A 17,095-nucleotide genomic window follows, 5' to 3' on the forward strand; every position below is an offset into this window, starting at 1 on the left:
GTGCTGAGAGGTGAGAGAGAGGAGTCATTGTGCAGTGATACTTTATATAAGTACTGAGATGTGAGAGAGAGGAGGCATTAAATTTATATAAAGTGCTGAGAGGTGAGAGAGAGGAGACATTGTGTAGTGATACTTTATATATAAGTGCTGAGATGTGAGAGAGAGGAGACATTGTACAGTGATACTTTATATAAGTGCTGAGAGGTGAGAGAGAGGAGGCATTGTGTAGTGATACTTTATATAAGTGCTGAGATGTGAGAGAGAGGAGACATTGTACAGTGATACTTTATATAAGTGCTGAGAGGTGAGAGAGAGGAGGTATTGTGTAGTGATACTTTATATAAGTGCTGAGAGGTGAGAGAGAGGAGGTATTGTGCTGTGATACTTTATATATAAGTGCTGAGAGGTGAGAGAGAGGAGGTATTGTGCAGTGATACTTTATATGAGTGCTGAGAGGTGAGAGAGGAGGTATTGTACAGTGATACTTTATATAAGTGCTGAGAGGTGAGAGAGAGGAGGTATTGTACAGTGATACTTTATATATAAGTGCTGAGAGGTGAGAGAGAGGAGACATTGTGCAGTGATACTTTATATATAAGTGCTGAGAGGTGAGAGAGAGGAGACATTGTGCAGTGATACTTTATATATAAGTGCTGAGAGGTGAGAGAGAGGAGGTATTGTGCAGTGATACTTTATATGAGTGCTGAGAGGTGAGAGAGGAGGTATTGTACAGTGATACTTTATATAAGTGCTGAGAGGTGAGAGAGAGGAGGTATTGTACAGTGATACTTTATATATAAGTGCTGAGAGGTGAGAGAGGAGGCATTGTGCAGTGATACTTTATATATAAGTGCTGAGAGGTGAGAGAGGAGGCATTGTGCAGTGATACTTTATATATAAGTGCTGAGAGGTGAGAGAGAGGAGACATTGTACAGTGATACTTTATATATAAGTGCTGAGAGGTGAGAGAGGAGGCATTGTACAGTGATACTTTATATAAGTGCTGAGATGTGAGAGAGGAGGCATTGTACAGTGATACTTTATATAAGTGCTGAGAGGTGAGAGAGGAGGCATTGTACAGTGATACTTTATATAAGTGCTGAGATGTGAGAGAGAGGAGGCATTGTACAGTGATACTTTATATAAGTGCTGAGATGTGAGAGAGAGGAGGTACTTTATATAAGTGCTGAGAGGTGAGAGAGAGGAGACATTGTGTAGTGATACTTTATATATAAGTGCTGAGATGTGAGAGAGAGGAGACATTGTACAGTGATACTTTATATAAGTGCTGAGAGGTGAGAGAGAGGAGGCATTGTGTAGTGATACTTTATATAAGTGCTGAGAGGTGAGAGAGAGGAGGCATTGTGCAGTGATACTTTATTTATAAGTGCTGAGAGGTGAGAGAGAGGAGGCATTGTGCAGTGATACTTTATTTATAAGTGCTGAGAGGTGAGAGAGGAGGTATTGTACAGTGATACTTTATATAAGTGCTGAGAGGTGAGAGAGAGGAGGTATTGTGCTGTGATACTTTATATATAAGTGCTGAGAGGTGAGTGAGGAGGCATTGTGCAGTGATACTTTATATATAAGTGCTGAGAGGTGAGAGAGGAGGCATTGTGCAGTAATAATGTATATAAGTGCTGAGAGGGGAGAGAGGAGGCATTGTACAGTGATACTTTATATATGAGTGCTGAGAGGTGAGAGAGGAGGTATTGTACAGTGATACTTTATATGAGTGCTGAGAGGTGAGAGAGGAGGCATTGTGTAGTGATACTTTATATATAAGTGCTGAGAGGTGAGAGAGGAGGCATTGTACAGTGATACTTTATATATGAGTGCTGAGAGGTGAGAGAGGAGGTATTGTACAGTGATACTTTATATAAGTGCTGAGAGGTGAGAGAGAGGAGACATTGTACAGTGATACTTTATATAAATGCTGAGAGGTGAGAGAGAGGAGGTATTGTGTAGTGATACTTTATATAAGTGCTGAGAGGTGAGAGAGAGGAGGCATTGTGCAGTGATACTTTATATATAAGTGCTGAGAGGTGAGAGAGGAGGCATTGTGTAGTGATACTTTATATAAGTGCTGAGAGGTGAGAGAGAGGAGGCATTGTGCAGTGATACTTTATATAAGTGCTGAGAGGTGAGAGAGAGGAGGCATTGTACAGTGATACTTTATATAAATGCTGAGAGCTGAGAGAGGAGGCATTGTGTAGTGATACTTTATATATAAGTGCTGAGAGGTGAGAGAGAGGAGGTATTGTACAGTGATACTTTATATATAAGTGCTGAGAGGTGAGAGAGGAGGTATTGTACAGTGATACTTTATATATAAGTGCTGAGAGGTGAGAGAGAGGAGGTATTGTGCAGTGATACTTTATATATAAGTGCTGAGAGGTGAGAGAGAGGAGGTATTGTGCAGTGATACTTTATATATAAGTGCTGAGAGGTGAGAGAGAGGAGGTATTGTGCAGTGATACTTTATATATAAGTGCTGAGATGTGAGAGAGGAGGCATTGTACAGTGATACTTTATATATAAGTGCTGAGATGTGAGAGAGGAGGCATTGTACAGTGATACTTTATATATAAGTGCTGAGAGGTGAGAGAGGAGGCATTGTGTAGTGATACTTTATATATAAGTGCTGAGAGGTGAGAGAGAGGAGGTATTGTGTAGTGATACTTTATATATAAGTGCTGAGAGGTGAGAGAGGAGGCATTGTACAGTGATACTTTATATAAATGCTGAGAGCTGAGAGAGGAGGCATTGTACAGTGATACTTTATATAAGTGCTGAGAGGTGAGAGAGGAGGTATTGTACAGTGATACTTTATATATAAATGCTGAGAGGTGAGAGAGGAGGCATTGTACAGTGATACTTTATATAAGTGCTGAGATGTGAGAGAGGAGGTATTGTGCAGTGATACTTTATATAAGTGCTTAGAGGTGAGAGAGAGGAGGCATTGTACAGTGATACTTTATATATAAGTGCTGAGAGGTGAGAGAGGAGGCATTGTACAGTGATACTTTATATAAGTGCTGAGAGGTGAGAGAGAGGAGGCATTGTACAGTGATACTTTATATATAAGTGCTGAGAGCTGAGAGAGGAGGCATTGTACAGTGATACTTTATATAAGTGCTGAGAGGTGAGAGAGAGGAGGCATTGTGCAGTGATACTTTATTTATAAGTGCTGAGAGGTGAGAGAGAGGAGGTATTGTACAGTGATACTTTATATAAGTGCTGAGAGGTGAGAGAGAGGAGGCATTGTGCAGTGATACTTTATATATAAGTGCTGAGAGGTGAGAGAGGAGGCATTGTGCAGTGATACTTTATATATAAGTGCTGAGAGGGGAGAGAGGAGGCATTGTGCAGTGATACTTTATATGAGTGCTGAGAGGTGAGAGAGGAGGTATTGTACAGTGATACTTTATATATAAGTGCTGAGAGGTGAGAGAGGAGGCATTGTGCAGTGATACTTTATATATAAGTGCTGAGAGGGGAGAGAGGAGGCATTGTGCAGTGATACTTTATATATAAGTGCTGAGAGGTGAGAGAGGAGGCATTGTGTAGTGATACTTTATATATAAGTGCTGAGAGGTGAGAGAGAGGAGGCATTGTGTAGTGATACTTTATATATAAGTGCTGAGAGGTGAGAGAGGAGGCATTGTGCAGTGATACTTTATATAAGTGCTGAGAGGTGAGAGAGGAGGCATTGTGTAGTGATACTTTATATAAGTGCTGAGAGGTGAGAGAGAGGAGACATTGTGTAGTGATACTTTATATAAATGCTGAGAGCTGAGAGAGGAGGCATTGTGTAGTGATACTTTATATAAGTGCTGAGAGGGGAGAGAGGAGGCATTGTGTAGTGATACTTTATATAAGTGCTGAGAGGTGAGAGAGGAGGCATTGTGTAGTGATACTTTATATAAGTGCTGAGAGGGGAGAGAGGAGGCATTGTGTAGTGATACTTTATATAAGTGCTGAGAGGTGAGAGAGAGGAGGTATTGTGTAGTGATACTTTATATAAGTGCTGAGAGGGGAGAGAGGAGACATTGTGTAGTGATACTTTATATATAAGTGCTGAGATGTGAGAGAGAGGAGACATTGTGTAGTGATACTTTATATAAGTGCTGAGAGGTGAGAGAGAGGAGGCATTGTGTAGTGATACTTTATATAAGTGCTGAGATGTGAGAGAGAGGAGACATTGTGCAGTGATACTTTATATAAGTGCTGAGAGCTGAGAGAGGAGGTATTGTGCAGTGATACTTTATATAAGTGCTTAGAGGTGAGAGAGAGGAGGCATTGTACAGTGATACTTTATATATAAGTGCTGAGAGGGGAGAGAGGAGGCATTGTGCAGTGATACTTTATATAAGTGCTGAGAGGTGAGAGAGACGAGGCATTGTGCAGTGATACTTTATATATAAGTGCTGAGAGGGGAGAGAGGAGGCATTGTGCAGTGATACTTTATATATAAGTGCTGAGAGGGGAGAGAGGAGGCATTGTGCAGTGATACTTTATATATAAGTGCTGAGACGGGAGAGAGGAGGCATTGTGTAGTGATACTTTATATAAATGCTGAGAGCTGAGAGAGGAGGCATTGTGCAGTGATACTTTATATAAGTGCTGAGAGGGGAGAGAGGAGGCATTGTGTAGTGATACTTTATGTAAGTGCTGAGAGGGGAGAGAGGAGGCATTGTGTAGTGATACTTTATGTAAGTGCTGAGAGGGGAGAGAGGAGGCATTGTGTAGTGATACTTTATATATAAGTGCTGAGAGGGGAGAGAGGAGACATTGTGTAGTGATACTTTATATATAAGTTCTGAGAGGTGAGAGAGGAGGCATTGTGCAGTGATACTTTATATATAAGTGCTGAGAGGTGAGAGAGGAGGCATTGTGCAGTGATACTTTATATATAAGTGCTGAGAGGTGAGAGAGGAGGCATTGTGTAGTGATACTTTATATATAAGTGCTGAGAGGGGAGAGAGGAGGCATTGTGTAGTGATACTTTATATAAGTGCTGAGAGCTGAGAGAGGAGGCATTGTGCAGTGATAATTTATATAAGTGCTGAGAGGTGAGAGAGAGGAGTCATTGTGCAGTGATACTTTATATAAGTACTGAGATGTGAGAGAGAGGAGGCATTAAATTTATATAAAGTGCTGAGAGGTGAGAGAGAGGAGGTATTGTGCAGTGATACTTTATATAAGTGGTGAGAGAAAAGACATTGTGTAGTGATACTTTTTATAAGTGCTGAGAGGTGAGAGAGAGGAGTCATTGCGCAGTGATACTTAATATAAGTGCTGAGAGGTGAGAGAGAGGAGGCATTGCGCAGTGATACTTTATATATAAGTGCTGAGAGGTGAGAGAGGAGGCATTGTGCAGTGATACTTTATATATAAGTGCTGAGAGGTGAGAGAGGAGGCATTGTACAGTGATACTTTATATAAGTGCTGAGATGTGAGAGAGAGGAGACATTGTGTAGTGATACTTTATATAAGTGCTGAGAGGTGAGAGAGAGGAGGCATTGTGTAGTGATACTTTATATAAGTGCTGAGAGGTGAGAGAGAGGAGGCATTGTGCAGTGATACTTTATATAAGTGCTGAGAGGGGAGAGAGGAGGCATTGTGTAGTGATACTTTATATAAGTATTGAGATGTGAGAGAGAGGAGGTATTGCGCAGTGATACTTTATATATATATATATATATATATATATATATATATATATATATATATATATATATATATATATATATACAGGGAGTGCAGAATTATTAGGCAAATGATTATTTTGACCACATCATCCTCTTTATGCATGTTGTCTTACTCCAAGCTGTATAGGCTCGAAAGCCTACTACCAATTAAGCATATTAGGTGGTGTGGTCTAATGACATCAACACCCTATATCAGGTGTGCATAATTATTAGGCAACTTCCTTTCCTTTGGCAAAATGGGTCAAAAGAAGGACTTGACAGGCTCAGAAAAGTCAAAAATAGTGAGAGATCTTGCAGAGGGATGCAGCACTCTTAAAATTGCAAAGCTTCTGAAGCGTGATCATCGAACAATCAAGCGTTTCATTCAAAATAGTCAACAGGGTCGCAAGAAGCGTGTGGAAAAACCAAGGCGCAAAATAACTGCCCATGAACTGAGAAAAGTCAAGCGTGCAGCTGCCAAGATGCCACTTGCCACCAGTTTAGCCATATTTCAGAGCTGCAACATCACTGGAGTGCCCAAAAGCACAAGGTGTGCAATACTCAGAGACATGGCCAAGGTAAGAAAGGCTGAAAGACGACCACCACTGAACAAGACACACAAGCTGAAACGTCAAGACTGGGCCAAGAAATATCTCAAGACTGATTTTTCTAAGGTTTTATGGACTGATGAAATGAGAGTGAGTCTTGATGGGCCAGATGGATGGGCCCGTTGCTGGATTGGTAAAGGGCAGAGAGCTGCAGTCCGACTCAGACGCCAGCAAGGTGGAGGTGGAGTACTGGTTTGGGCTGGTATCATCAAAGATGAGCTTGTGGGGCCTTTTCGGGTTGAGGATGGAGTCAAGCTCAACTCCCAGTCCTACTGCCAGTTTCTGGAAGACACCTTCTTCAAGCAGTGGTACAGGAAGAAGTCTGCATCCTTCAAGAAAAACATGATTTTCATGCAGGACAATGCTCCATCACACGCGTCCAAGTACTCCACAGCGTGGCTGGCAAGAAAGGGTATAAAAGAAGAAAATCTAATGACATGGCCTCCTTGTTCACCTGATCTGAACCCCATTGAGAACCTGTGGTCCATCATCAAATGTGAGATTTACAAGGAGGGAAAACAGTACTCCTCTCTGAACAGTGTCTGGGAGGCTGTGGTTGCTGCTGCACGCAATGTTGATGGTGAACAGATCAAAACACTGACAGAATCCATGGATGGCAGGCTTTTGAGTGTCCTTGCAAAGAAAGGTGGCTATATTGGTCACTGATTTGTTTTTGTTTTGTTTTTGAATGTCAGAAATGTATATTTGTGAATGTTGAGATGTTATATTGGTTTCACTGGTAAAAATAAATAATTGAAATGGGTATATATTTGTTTTTTGTTAAGTTGCCTAATAATTATGCACAGTAATAGTCACCTGCACACACAGATATCCCCCTAAAATAGCTATAACTAAAAACAAACTAAAAACTACTTCCAAAAATATTCAGCTTCGATATTAATGAGTTTTTTGGGTTCATTGAGAACATGGTTGTTGTTCAATAATAAAATTAATCCTCAAAAATACAACTTGCCTAATAATTCTGCACTCCCTATATATATATATATATATATATATATATATATATATATATATATATATATATATATATATATATATATATATATATATATATTTATATAAGTGCTGAGAGGTGAGAGAGAGGAGGCATTGCGCAGTGATACTTTATATAAGTGCTGAGAGGTGAGAGAGGAGGTATTGTGCAGTGATACTTTATATAAGTGCTGAGAGAGGAGGCATTGTGTAGTGATACTTTATATAAGTGCTGAGAGCTGAGAGAGGAGGCATTGTGTAGTGATACTTTATATAAGTGCTGAGAGAGGAGGCATTGTGTAGTGATACTTTATATAAGTGCTGAGAGGTGAGAGAGGAGGCATTGTGCAGTAATAATTTATATAAGTGCTGAGAGGTGAGAGAGAGGAGTCATTGTGCAGTGATACTTTATATAAGTACTGAGATGTGAGAGAGAGGAGGCATTAAATGTATATAAAGTGCTGAGAGGTGAGAGAGAGGAGACATTGTGTAGTGATACTTTATATAAGTGCTGAGAGAAAAGGCATTGTGTAGTGATACTTTTTATAAGTGCTGAGAGGTGAGAGAGAGGAGACATTGTGTAGTGATACTTTATATAAGTGCTGAGAGGTGAGAGAGAGGAGACATTGTGTAGTGATACTTTATATATAAGTGCTGAGATGTGAGAGAGAGGAGACATTGTACAGTGATACTTTATATACGTGCTGAGAGGTGAGAGAGAGGAGTCATTGCGCAGTGATACTTAATATAAGTGCTGAGAGGTGAGAGAGAGGAGGTATTGCGCTGTGATACTTTATATACGTGCTGAGAGGTTAGAGAGAGGAGGCATTGTGCAGTGATACTTTATATACGTGCTGAGAGGTTAGAGAGAGGAGGCATTGTGTAGTGATACTTTATATAAGTGCTGAGAGGTGAGAGAGAGGAGGCATTGTGCAGTGATACTTTATATACGTGCTGAGAGGTTAGAGAGAGGAGGCATTGTGCAGTGATACTTTATATGAGTGCTGAGAGGTGAGAGAGGAGGTATTGTACAGTGATACTTAATATAAGTGCTGAGAGGTGAGAGAGACGAGGTATTGCGCATTGATACTTTATATTAAGTGCTGAGAGGTGAGAGAGAGGAGGTATTGTGCAGTGATACTTTATATAAATTTTGAGAGGGGAGAGAGGAGGCATTGTGTAGTGATACTTTATATAAGTACTGAGATGTGAGAGAGACGAGGTATTGCGCATTGATACTTTATATTAAGTGCTGAGAGGTGAGAGAGAGGAGGTATTGCGCAGTGATACTTTATATATTAAGTGCTGAGAGGTGAGAGAGAGGAGGTATTGTGCAGTGATACTTTATATATAAGTGCTGAGAGGTGAGAGAGAGGAGGTATTGTGCAGTGATACTTTATATATAAGTGCTGAGAGGTGAGAGAGGAGGCATTGTACAGTGATACTTTATATAAGTGCTGAGAGGTGAGAGAGGAGGCATTGTGCAGTGATACTTTATATAAGTGCTGAGAGGTGAGAGAGAGGAGGCATTGTACAGTGATACTTTATATAAGTGCTGAGAGGTGAGAGAGGAGGCATTGTGCAGTGATACTTTATATATAAGTGCTTAGAGGTGAGAGAGAGGAGGTATTGTGCAGTGATACTTTATATATAAGTGCTGAGAGGTGAGAGAGAGGAGGCAATGCGCAGTGATACTTTATATATATATACTGAGAGGTGAGAGAGAGGAGGCATTGTACAGTGATACTTTATATAAGTGCTGAGAGGTGAAAGAGAGAGAGGAGGTATTGTGCCCAGTGATACTTTATATATAAGTTCTGAGAGGTGAGAGAGAGGAGGTATTGCGCAGTGATACTTTATATATAAGTGCTGAGAGGTGAGAGAGAGGAGGCATTGTGCAGTGATACTTTATATATAAGTTCTGAGAGGTGAGAGAGAGGAGGCATTGTACAGTGATACTTTATATATAAGTTCTGAGAGGTGAGAGAGGAGGCATTGTACAGTGATACTTTATATATAAGTGCTGAGAGGTGAGAGAGAGGAGGCATTGTACAGTGATACTTTATATATAAGTGCTGAGAGGTGAGAGAGGAGGCATTGTGTAGTGATACTTTATATATAAGTGCTGAGAGGTGAGAGAGGAGGCATTGTACAGTGATACTTTATATATAAGTTCTGAGAGGTGAGAGAGAGGAGGCATTGTACAGTGATACTTTATATATAAGTGCTGAGAGGTGAGAGAGAGGAGGCATTGTACAGTGATACTTTATATATAAGTGCTGAGACGTGAGAGAGGAGGTATTGTGCAGTGATACTTTATTTATAAGTGCTGAGAGGTGAGAGAGAGGAGGTATTGCGCAGTGATACTTTATATATAAGTGCTGAGAGGTGAGAGAGAGGAGGTATTGCGCAGTGATACTTTATATATAAGTTCTGAGAGGTGAGAGAGAGGAGGTATTGCGCAGTGATACTTTATATATAAGTGCTGAGAGGTGAGAGAGAGGAGGCATTGTGCAGTGATACTTTATATATAAGTTCTGAGAGGTGAGAGAGAGGAGGCATTGTACAGTGATACTTTATATATAAGTTCTGAGAGGTGAGAGAGGAGGCATTGTACAGTGATACTTTATATATAAGTGCTGAGAGGTGAGAGAGAGGAGGCATTGTACAGTGATACTTTATATATAAGTGCTGAGAGGTGAGAGAGGAGGCATTGTGTAGTGATACTTTATATATAAGTGCTGAGAGGTGAGAGAGGAGGCATTGTACAGTGATACTTTATATATAAGTTCTGAGAGGTGAGAGAGAGGAGGCATTGTACAGTGATACTTTATATATAAGTGCTGAGAGGTGAGAGAGAGGAGGCATTGTACAGTGATACTTTATATATAAGTGCTGAGACGTGAGAGAGGAGGTATTGTGCAGTGATACTTTATTTATAAGTGCTGAGAGGTGAGAGAGAGGAGGTATTGCGCAGTGATACTTTATATATAAGTGCTGAGAGGTGAGAGAGAGGAGGTATTGCGCAGTGATACTTTATATATAAGTGCTGAGAGGTGAGAGAGGAGGCATTGTGTAGTGATACTTTATATATAAGTGCTGAGAGGTGAGAGAGAGGAGGTATTGCGCAGTGATACTTTATATAAGTGCTGAGAGGTGAGAGAGGAGGTATTGCGCAGTGATACTTTATATATAAGTGCTGAGAGGTGAGAGAGGAGGTATTGTGCAGTGATACTTTATATATAAGTGCTGAGAGGTGAGAGAGAGGAGGTATTGCGCAGTGATACTTTATATATAAGTGCTGAGAGGTGAGAGAGAGGAGGCATTGTGCAGTGATACTTTATTTATAAGTGCTGAGAGGTGAGAGAGAGGAGGTATTGTGCAGTGATACTTTATATATAAGTGCTGAGAGGTGAGAGAGAGGAGGTATTGTGCAGTGATACTTTATTTATAAGTGCTGAGAGGTGAGAGAGAGGAGGTATTGCGCAGTGATACTTTATATATAAGTGCTGAGAGGTGAGAGAGAGGAGGCATTGTGCAGTGATACTTTATATATAAGTGCTGAGAGGTGAGAGAGGAGGCATTGCGCAGTGATACTTTATATATAAGTGCTGAGAGGTGAGAGAGAGGAGGCATTGTGCAGTGATACTTTATTTATAAGTGCTGAGAGGTGAGAGAGAGGAGGTATTGTGCAGTGATACTTTATTTATAAGTGCTGAGAGGTGAGAGAGAGGAGGTATTGTGCAGTGATACTTTATATATAAGTGCTGAGAGGTGAGAGAGGAGGTATTGTGCAGTGATACTTTATTTATAAGTGCTGAGAGGTGAGAGAGAGGAGGCATTGTGCAGTGATACTTTATATACATTACAGTAATGCAATGTAAGAACCCTGGGGCAGTAATGCTGTGTGAGAAATGGATTGTACTCCAGTCCAATGTAAGTCTGCCGGGCTGTTCACTGAGTATGAGGAGTTTAAGAGGTTTTGTAGTGAAGCTAATGTATAAAGCTGCTGGGTTTTGCAGTTATGTGATATTAGAAGGTGATGCATTATAAAAATGGTGTCTTTTGCCATAGGTACAATGGATATCATATGTTCTATTTTTAGGGTACTTTGGTCTGGCCATCAAGTACTATTTGGATAGTATGTTTTTTTACAGATGTGTATCATTTCTTAATCTGCAAAAATGTCAGCAAATGTTCAGCATTGTTTGTATAATTCCAAATATTGGGTAGTTCATTTGTATTGCTTATTTTTTAGCAAGGTCCTGATGTTTTGATAATTTGCCCTTTCTATTTGACGCACTGCGTTTATTTCCATCTTAGAATTGGATTATACTTAATAATTGGTGAAATGTAAATTCTACGTTCCATCCCGATATGTCACTTTTTACCATATTTTATTTCTGTTTTTTTTTATTGCTTGTTCAAAAAGTTTAAAAAGACTACTTAAATAAATAGATACATTCATGAAATAATGTTGTCTTGTGCAGTGATGTAGTGTTTTTTTCTTTCAGGTATTCCACTTCTAGGCGCTGGCACATAGACACTATAATGCAAACGCTGGTCACAGTAAGTCACATACATTGTTACTGTTCGCATTTATACATTTCATCAAGCAGATGATTTGTAATCTTGTTTTCTATTTTAGCATAACATTTGTTACACTATAAATATGTTTTAAAGATTGGAAATGTGTGAGCTTTAAGTCTAATTAAAGCACCCCACATATCTCTTTCTATAGGAAGTATATTGTACACTTCTATTGATCCTACTTTTCATGTATATGTGTTTAGTTAGCATCCTGACTCACTTGCACCAGTCAGCAGACAGCTGCTTAAAATGTGACCAAATGCTACATTTGTATTCAAACAAAAACTCTGATACATTCTTATGCAAAGAGAAAAGTCAGTTGTGTCATTCATTGCTGACTGCTGAAATGACCGTTTAGAAATAAAGCAAAAACATGATTTGTGTTACCTTTCTCACTATATTCTTTTGTAGACTTTACATTAATATGTGGATACATAGTGAGTATGAGAGGTGGGGCTTATGCACCCAGATGGTAACATCACTGCCCAATCGTATTTACTTAGGATGTAAAATGTATTTCTTTACCTACTTTAGTGGTTTCACATGAAAAGCTCCTTAATTTATTATAAATAAATGATGGTTTTGCATCAACTGCTTTGTAAAACTTCTATTACTTTCACAAATTTACATAACAAAGTGAAATCTCATCTGTGACAGAGCTGGACAGCAAAGAACCCCACAGCTGTTGGCACCCCACTGATACTGTCAGTATATTGTGCAAGTTCCCCTTCCATGGCAAGAAATCAATATTTTTATACGTGACTCGTATCACAAATTCTCTTTGATCACACGTAACATTTCCCTTCCTTGTTTACTTACTATTTCCCCTTAATTGGCTCTACCCCTCACTCACACAGATTACAGGTAAGGAGCGCTGGTGTTAAACATAACTTTTATAGTGTTAGGTCGGGTTACCATAGCAACAAACTTGGTAAGGTGCGATTTTTGAGAAAACCGATTTCGGTTGGAAGCGTTAACACTATGTTAACTTACACATACACGAAAAGGCCAACTGTACGTACTGCGCAAAATATTTAAATGGAAACCTGGTCCTAAAATGGAAGCATAAACTACTTTATCTTTCAACAACTTCAGTAGCTTACGGCTCCATTTTAAACACTTCAAGGAAAACGAGCCCTGAGATAGCATATACTTTAAATATAAGATTGTATTTGTATTTAGATTTCTAATTAAAAAAACAACAACAACAATACGATCTATCGGTTAATATGAAGAAATCTCTACATAGCATTTGTGTAAAGCTGTTTCCTATGTAACCTTTCTGAAACAGTAAAAAGTAATGACATCTGCAAAGCAGGTAAAAACTACATTGAGTTTAATATCCCTTTAACATGGTAACTATAATTTCACAACTATTTTTGCTCTGAGGTTTAGTATACAGTTCTTGTGTTTCAATTTTCATGTATATTTCAGGATCAGTTCTGAGGTTTAGTGAGATTTAGAATGTTCTGTTTTGGTAGCCAATTAATCCCAATTCATACTCCCATTTTTTGAATTAAGTTTGCTGGGTTTCCGCATTGGACTGTGACTATTGTATTTTCTCTGTGCTTATTACAGAAGATAGATCATAAAACGGTCTATGTTGCAGCATATGGTTATGGTAACTTTTTATGGGTATAGGCAGACTTGTATTCTTTCTTTATATTTGAAACAGTGTAAGCACGTGACAGTAGCCATTATGGCTTCTGAGAGAATATATGTAGATGGTGTATATGGCTCAGTTCTGTCCTTGCTATAAATAGTTGTTAAAACTGAAAATGTAAAGTTGTATAATTCATGGTGTCTCAGTATTATTCATCATTGCTACTGTTAGATTTAATGACTGCTACAGAACATCATTTGCTAATAAAACTTTATTATACTTTGTCAGTCAGTCACACTGAGTCTCCAGAGCATTTTTCTTTACCCAGCTTAATTTTCTCCATTAATATGCTATTGAATTCAGGCAGCAAGTTTCTGAAAACTGCCACAGTAATCAAGCTATTGCCATTTGGTGCTGTAGTTAGGATGCACGTCCCTTTCCTTCAGTGTATTCCAGTCATTATTAAAAGGAGTATAAGCACTTCTTGTTTTGTGTGAAAATTGTGCTGGTCCCCTGCTTTCTAGTGAAGCAAATTCTGTAATCTGCAGATGCTGCAAATTAAATAGCCGGTGTAGGTAATTTGCAGCATTTTGAAAGCCTCGGTTTTAGACTTTGGTTTTTAACCTGTTTAGGGAGCGTGGGGAACGTTTTACACAAATGCATTCTTTGCAGATCAGCTACCTCTGACATTTCTCGTTCCTGTGTTTTTCAGACAATACATCTCTTTAATGCCAGTGGCATATTGACATCACCATTAACCCCTACACTGCTACAAAAGCTGCACAGTTGACTATGCAGGATAGCACACTACAAACATCTATCTGCCAGGTATACGCGCCTCATGCAACTCCACATCACAATTATCTGTTTCACCCAATACCAATTAAACCTGAGAGCAACCCCCATCGCAAATCCATCTCTTGGTTTATTTTCCTCACATTTTTCTACTGAGCGTGTGCAAACTAGGCAACTTTATAGCTTTATACTTCATACATTTTAGTCATTTTTTTTCACTTTAAAAAAGCAGCTACCTATATGCCAAAGTCTGGTGCAGTGCTATGTACCATATACAGTATTAAGAAAAGAATTTCCCTTCTGTTTATTTTTTTCAAACACTTAAAGGGACAGGAAACCACAACATTTTCTTTCATGGTCTGGATAGAACATACAGTTATAAACAACTGTCCAATTTTCTTCTGTTAGCAAATTTGCTTCATTATCTTGTTATACTTTGCTGAAGGGACAGCATTGCACGGCTGGCAACTAGCTGAACACATCTATTTAACCAATCACAAGAGACAAATGTGTGCAGACACCAATTAGCAGCAGCTCACACTAGTGTAGGATATGTGCATATTCTTTTTCAACAAGGGATACCAAGAGAATGAAGCACATTTGAAAATAGAATTGAAATAGAATTATGCAAGTTTTTAATTTCTACTTTCCTGTCCCTTTAATAACTACAAACATACATAACCAATTTTCAACATTTGTAATAACTGATTGTGTCTATAAAAATCCCAAATTTCAGGAAGTATTACAAACACCTGAAAAACAGGGTTTAATAAAAACAGTATGGCAAACTTAAAGGGACGGTGAAGTCAAAATTGAACTTTCATGATTCAGACAGAGCATGCAATTTTAAACAACTTTCCATTTGACTTCTATTATCTAATTTGCTTTGGTCTCTTGGTATCTTTTATTGAAAAAATATACCTAGGCAATGCACTACTGGGGGCTAGCTGGTGATTGATAGCTGCACATATGTCTCTTGTCATTGGCTCAATCGTTGTGTTCAGCTAGCTCCCAATAGTCCATTGCTTCTCCTTCAACAAAGGATACCAAGTAAAGGACAAGAAGTAAATTTGATAATATAAGTAAACTGAAAAGTTGTTTTAAATGCTTTATATGAATCATGAATGAAACAATGTGGGTTTCATGTCCTTTTAAACTGTAGAGGAAGTTCCTATGAGTATTGGACTAGCAAGTAAGAAATGAGGTAACTTTTTCTCTCCTGTCTAATAACCTTTTTTACAGCTCCCCTTACCACTTGCCCATACTCTAGTTTACCTACTCATCTGCCAGTCTGTCATCCTGCCACTGTGCCACATCACACTAGCCGCTGGCACCTGATCTCAACAAAATAAACCCTTGGAACAAACCCAGGGTAGTGGGGCTCAGTATCGCACTGCCCTCCTGCATATGATATAGTTGTTGTTATGATTAGTCTACAGTACGGCTAGTGAATCGACTAATCCAATAATTGTGGTATTTTAATAGATGATACAGCACAGGAATACCCAGTTTTATCGGCCAGGGGTACTGCGAAAGAGTAGATTTGCCTTTTTTGGCACTTGAGACCTAACAGGGAACTTTTGTACTCACAGTTCACTGGCCGATGGGGATAATTACCCATTTTGTGCTGATCCTGTTGCTTTAGGACATAATAGTGGTTTCAATCTTTATTAGTGGTACACAGCTGGTATATGCAGGGGGGTAGTTTGCAGAGGCGTAACTAGAAACCACAGGGCCCAGGTGCAAGAATCTAAGAAGGGGCCCCCCCCACCACCCCTCCCCCCTCCAAAAAAAGGTGAATTTAATACATATATTTTTTTTACATGATTACATGTCTGCAAAAGGAGGTACCCTGTCCCACAGTCTGTGAGATGGTCTGACCCCCTATTACTGTATATATATATATATATATATATAGTGACACTATTTAACCCCCCAGTACTGTATATAGTAAGTTAGTGACACAGTCTGTAATCTGCCGGTGAGATGGCTGGCCTGACCCCACCCACCCAGTGCTTTATAAAGTGACCACAGTAGTCAGTGACATGGTCCACCCCCCCCATACTGTATATAGTGACACTGTTTACCCCCTGCCCCCCCCCCCCCCATGCTGTAGTAACAAGGTCTGTAATTTGCTGGTTCCACAAACATACACAAACACACATACTACATGCATAAATACACACACAGTCACATACATACACACACACACAGTCACATACATACATACACACACACATAAACACCAATGGGTAAAACAGAAACACTAACCCCTGTAGTCATGTCATATATGTGTTTTTATATTTTTTATATTTGTGATGCGAGTCACTTTTTCATTTAGTGTTATTAAAAGCTAAGTTTTAGTTCCACACCCTTTTCCACTATAATTTTGGTAACAAACAAATTATAGTGGAACTAAAACTTAGCTTTTAATAACACTAAATGAAAAAGTGACTCGCATCACAAATATAAAAAATATAAAAAACGCATATATGGGGGCCCAGCTTAAAAAAAAAAAAGATTTTTTTTTTTTTTTAAATAAAAAACGTTAACCTACCACTGCCTGCACTGATATCATGTGAGTGTGACATGACTACAGGGGTTAGTGTTTCTGTTTATAATTAGAAATGTTAAAGGGACATTAAACCCACATTTTTTCTTTCATGGTTCAGATAGAGAATATAATTTTAAACAAAATTCCAATTTACTTCTATTATCTAATTTGCTTCATTCTTTAGATTTTCTTTATTTAAGAAATAGCAATGCACATGGGTGAGCCAATAGCACGAGGCATCTATGTGCAGCCACCAATC

At 39.0% G+C, this 17,095-nt stretch overlaps 1 protein-coding gene across 3 annotated transcripts in view; it reads left to right on the top strand.

Annotated features, from left to right (window-relative positions):
* Positions 1–17,095, top strand: part of AP1G2 (adaptor related protein complex 1 subunit gamma 2) — a 123,690-nt gene that overhangs the window by 44,812 nt on the left and 61,783 nt on the right. For all 3 annotated transcript variants that reach the window (XM_053702318.1, XM_053702319.1, XM_053702320.1), the window contains exon 14: positions 11,809–11,863. In XM_053702318.1, the coding sequence (XP_053558293.1) occupies positions 11,809–11,863 (55 nt within the window). The remainder of the gene's footprint in view (positions 1–11,808; positions 11,864–17,095) is intronic.

Source organism: Bombina bombina, chromosome 2 (genome assembly GCF_027579735.1).
Source record: "Bombina bombina isolate aBomBom1 chromosome 2, aBomBom1.pri, whole genome shotgun sequence".
NCBI classification, from domain to species: Eukaryota; Metazoa; Chordata; class Amphibia; order Anura; family Bombinatoridae; genus Bombina; species Bombina bombina.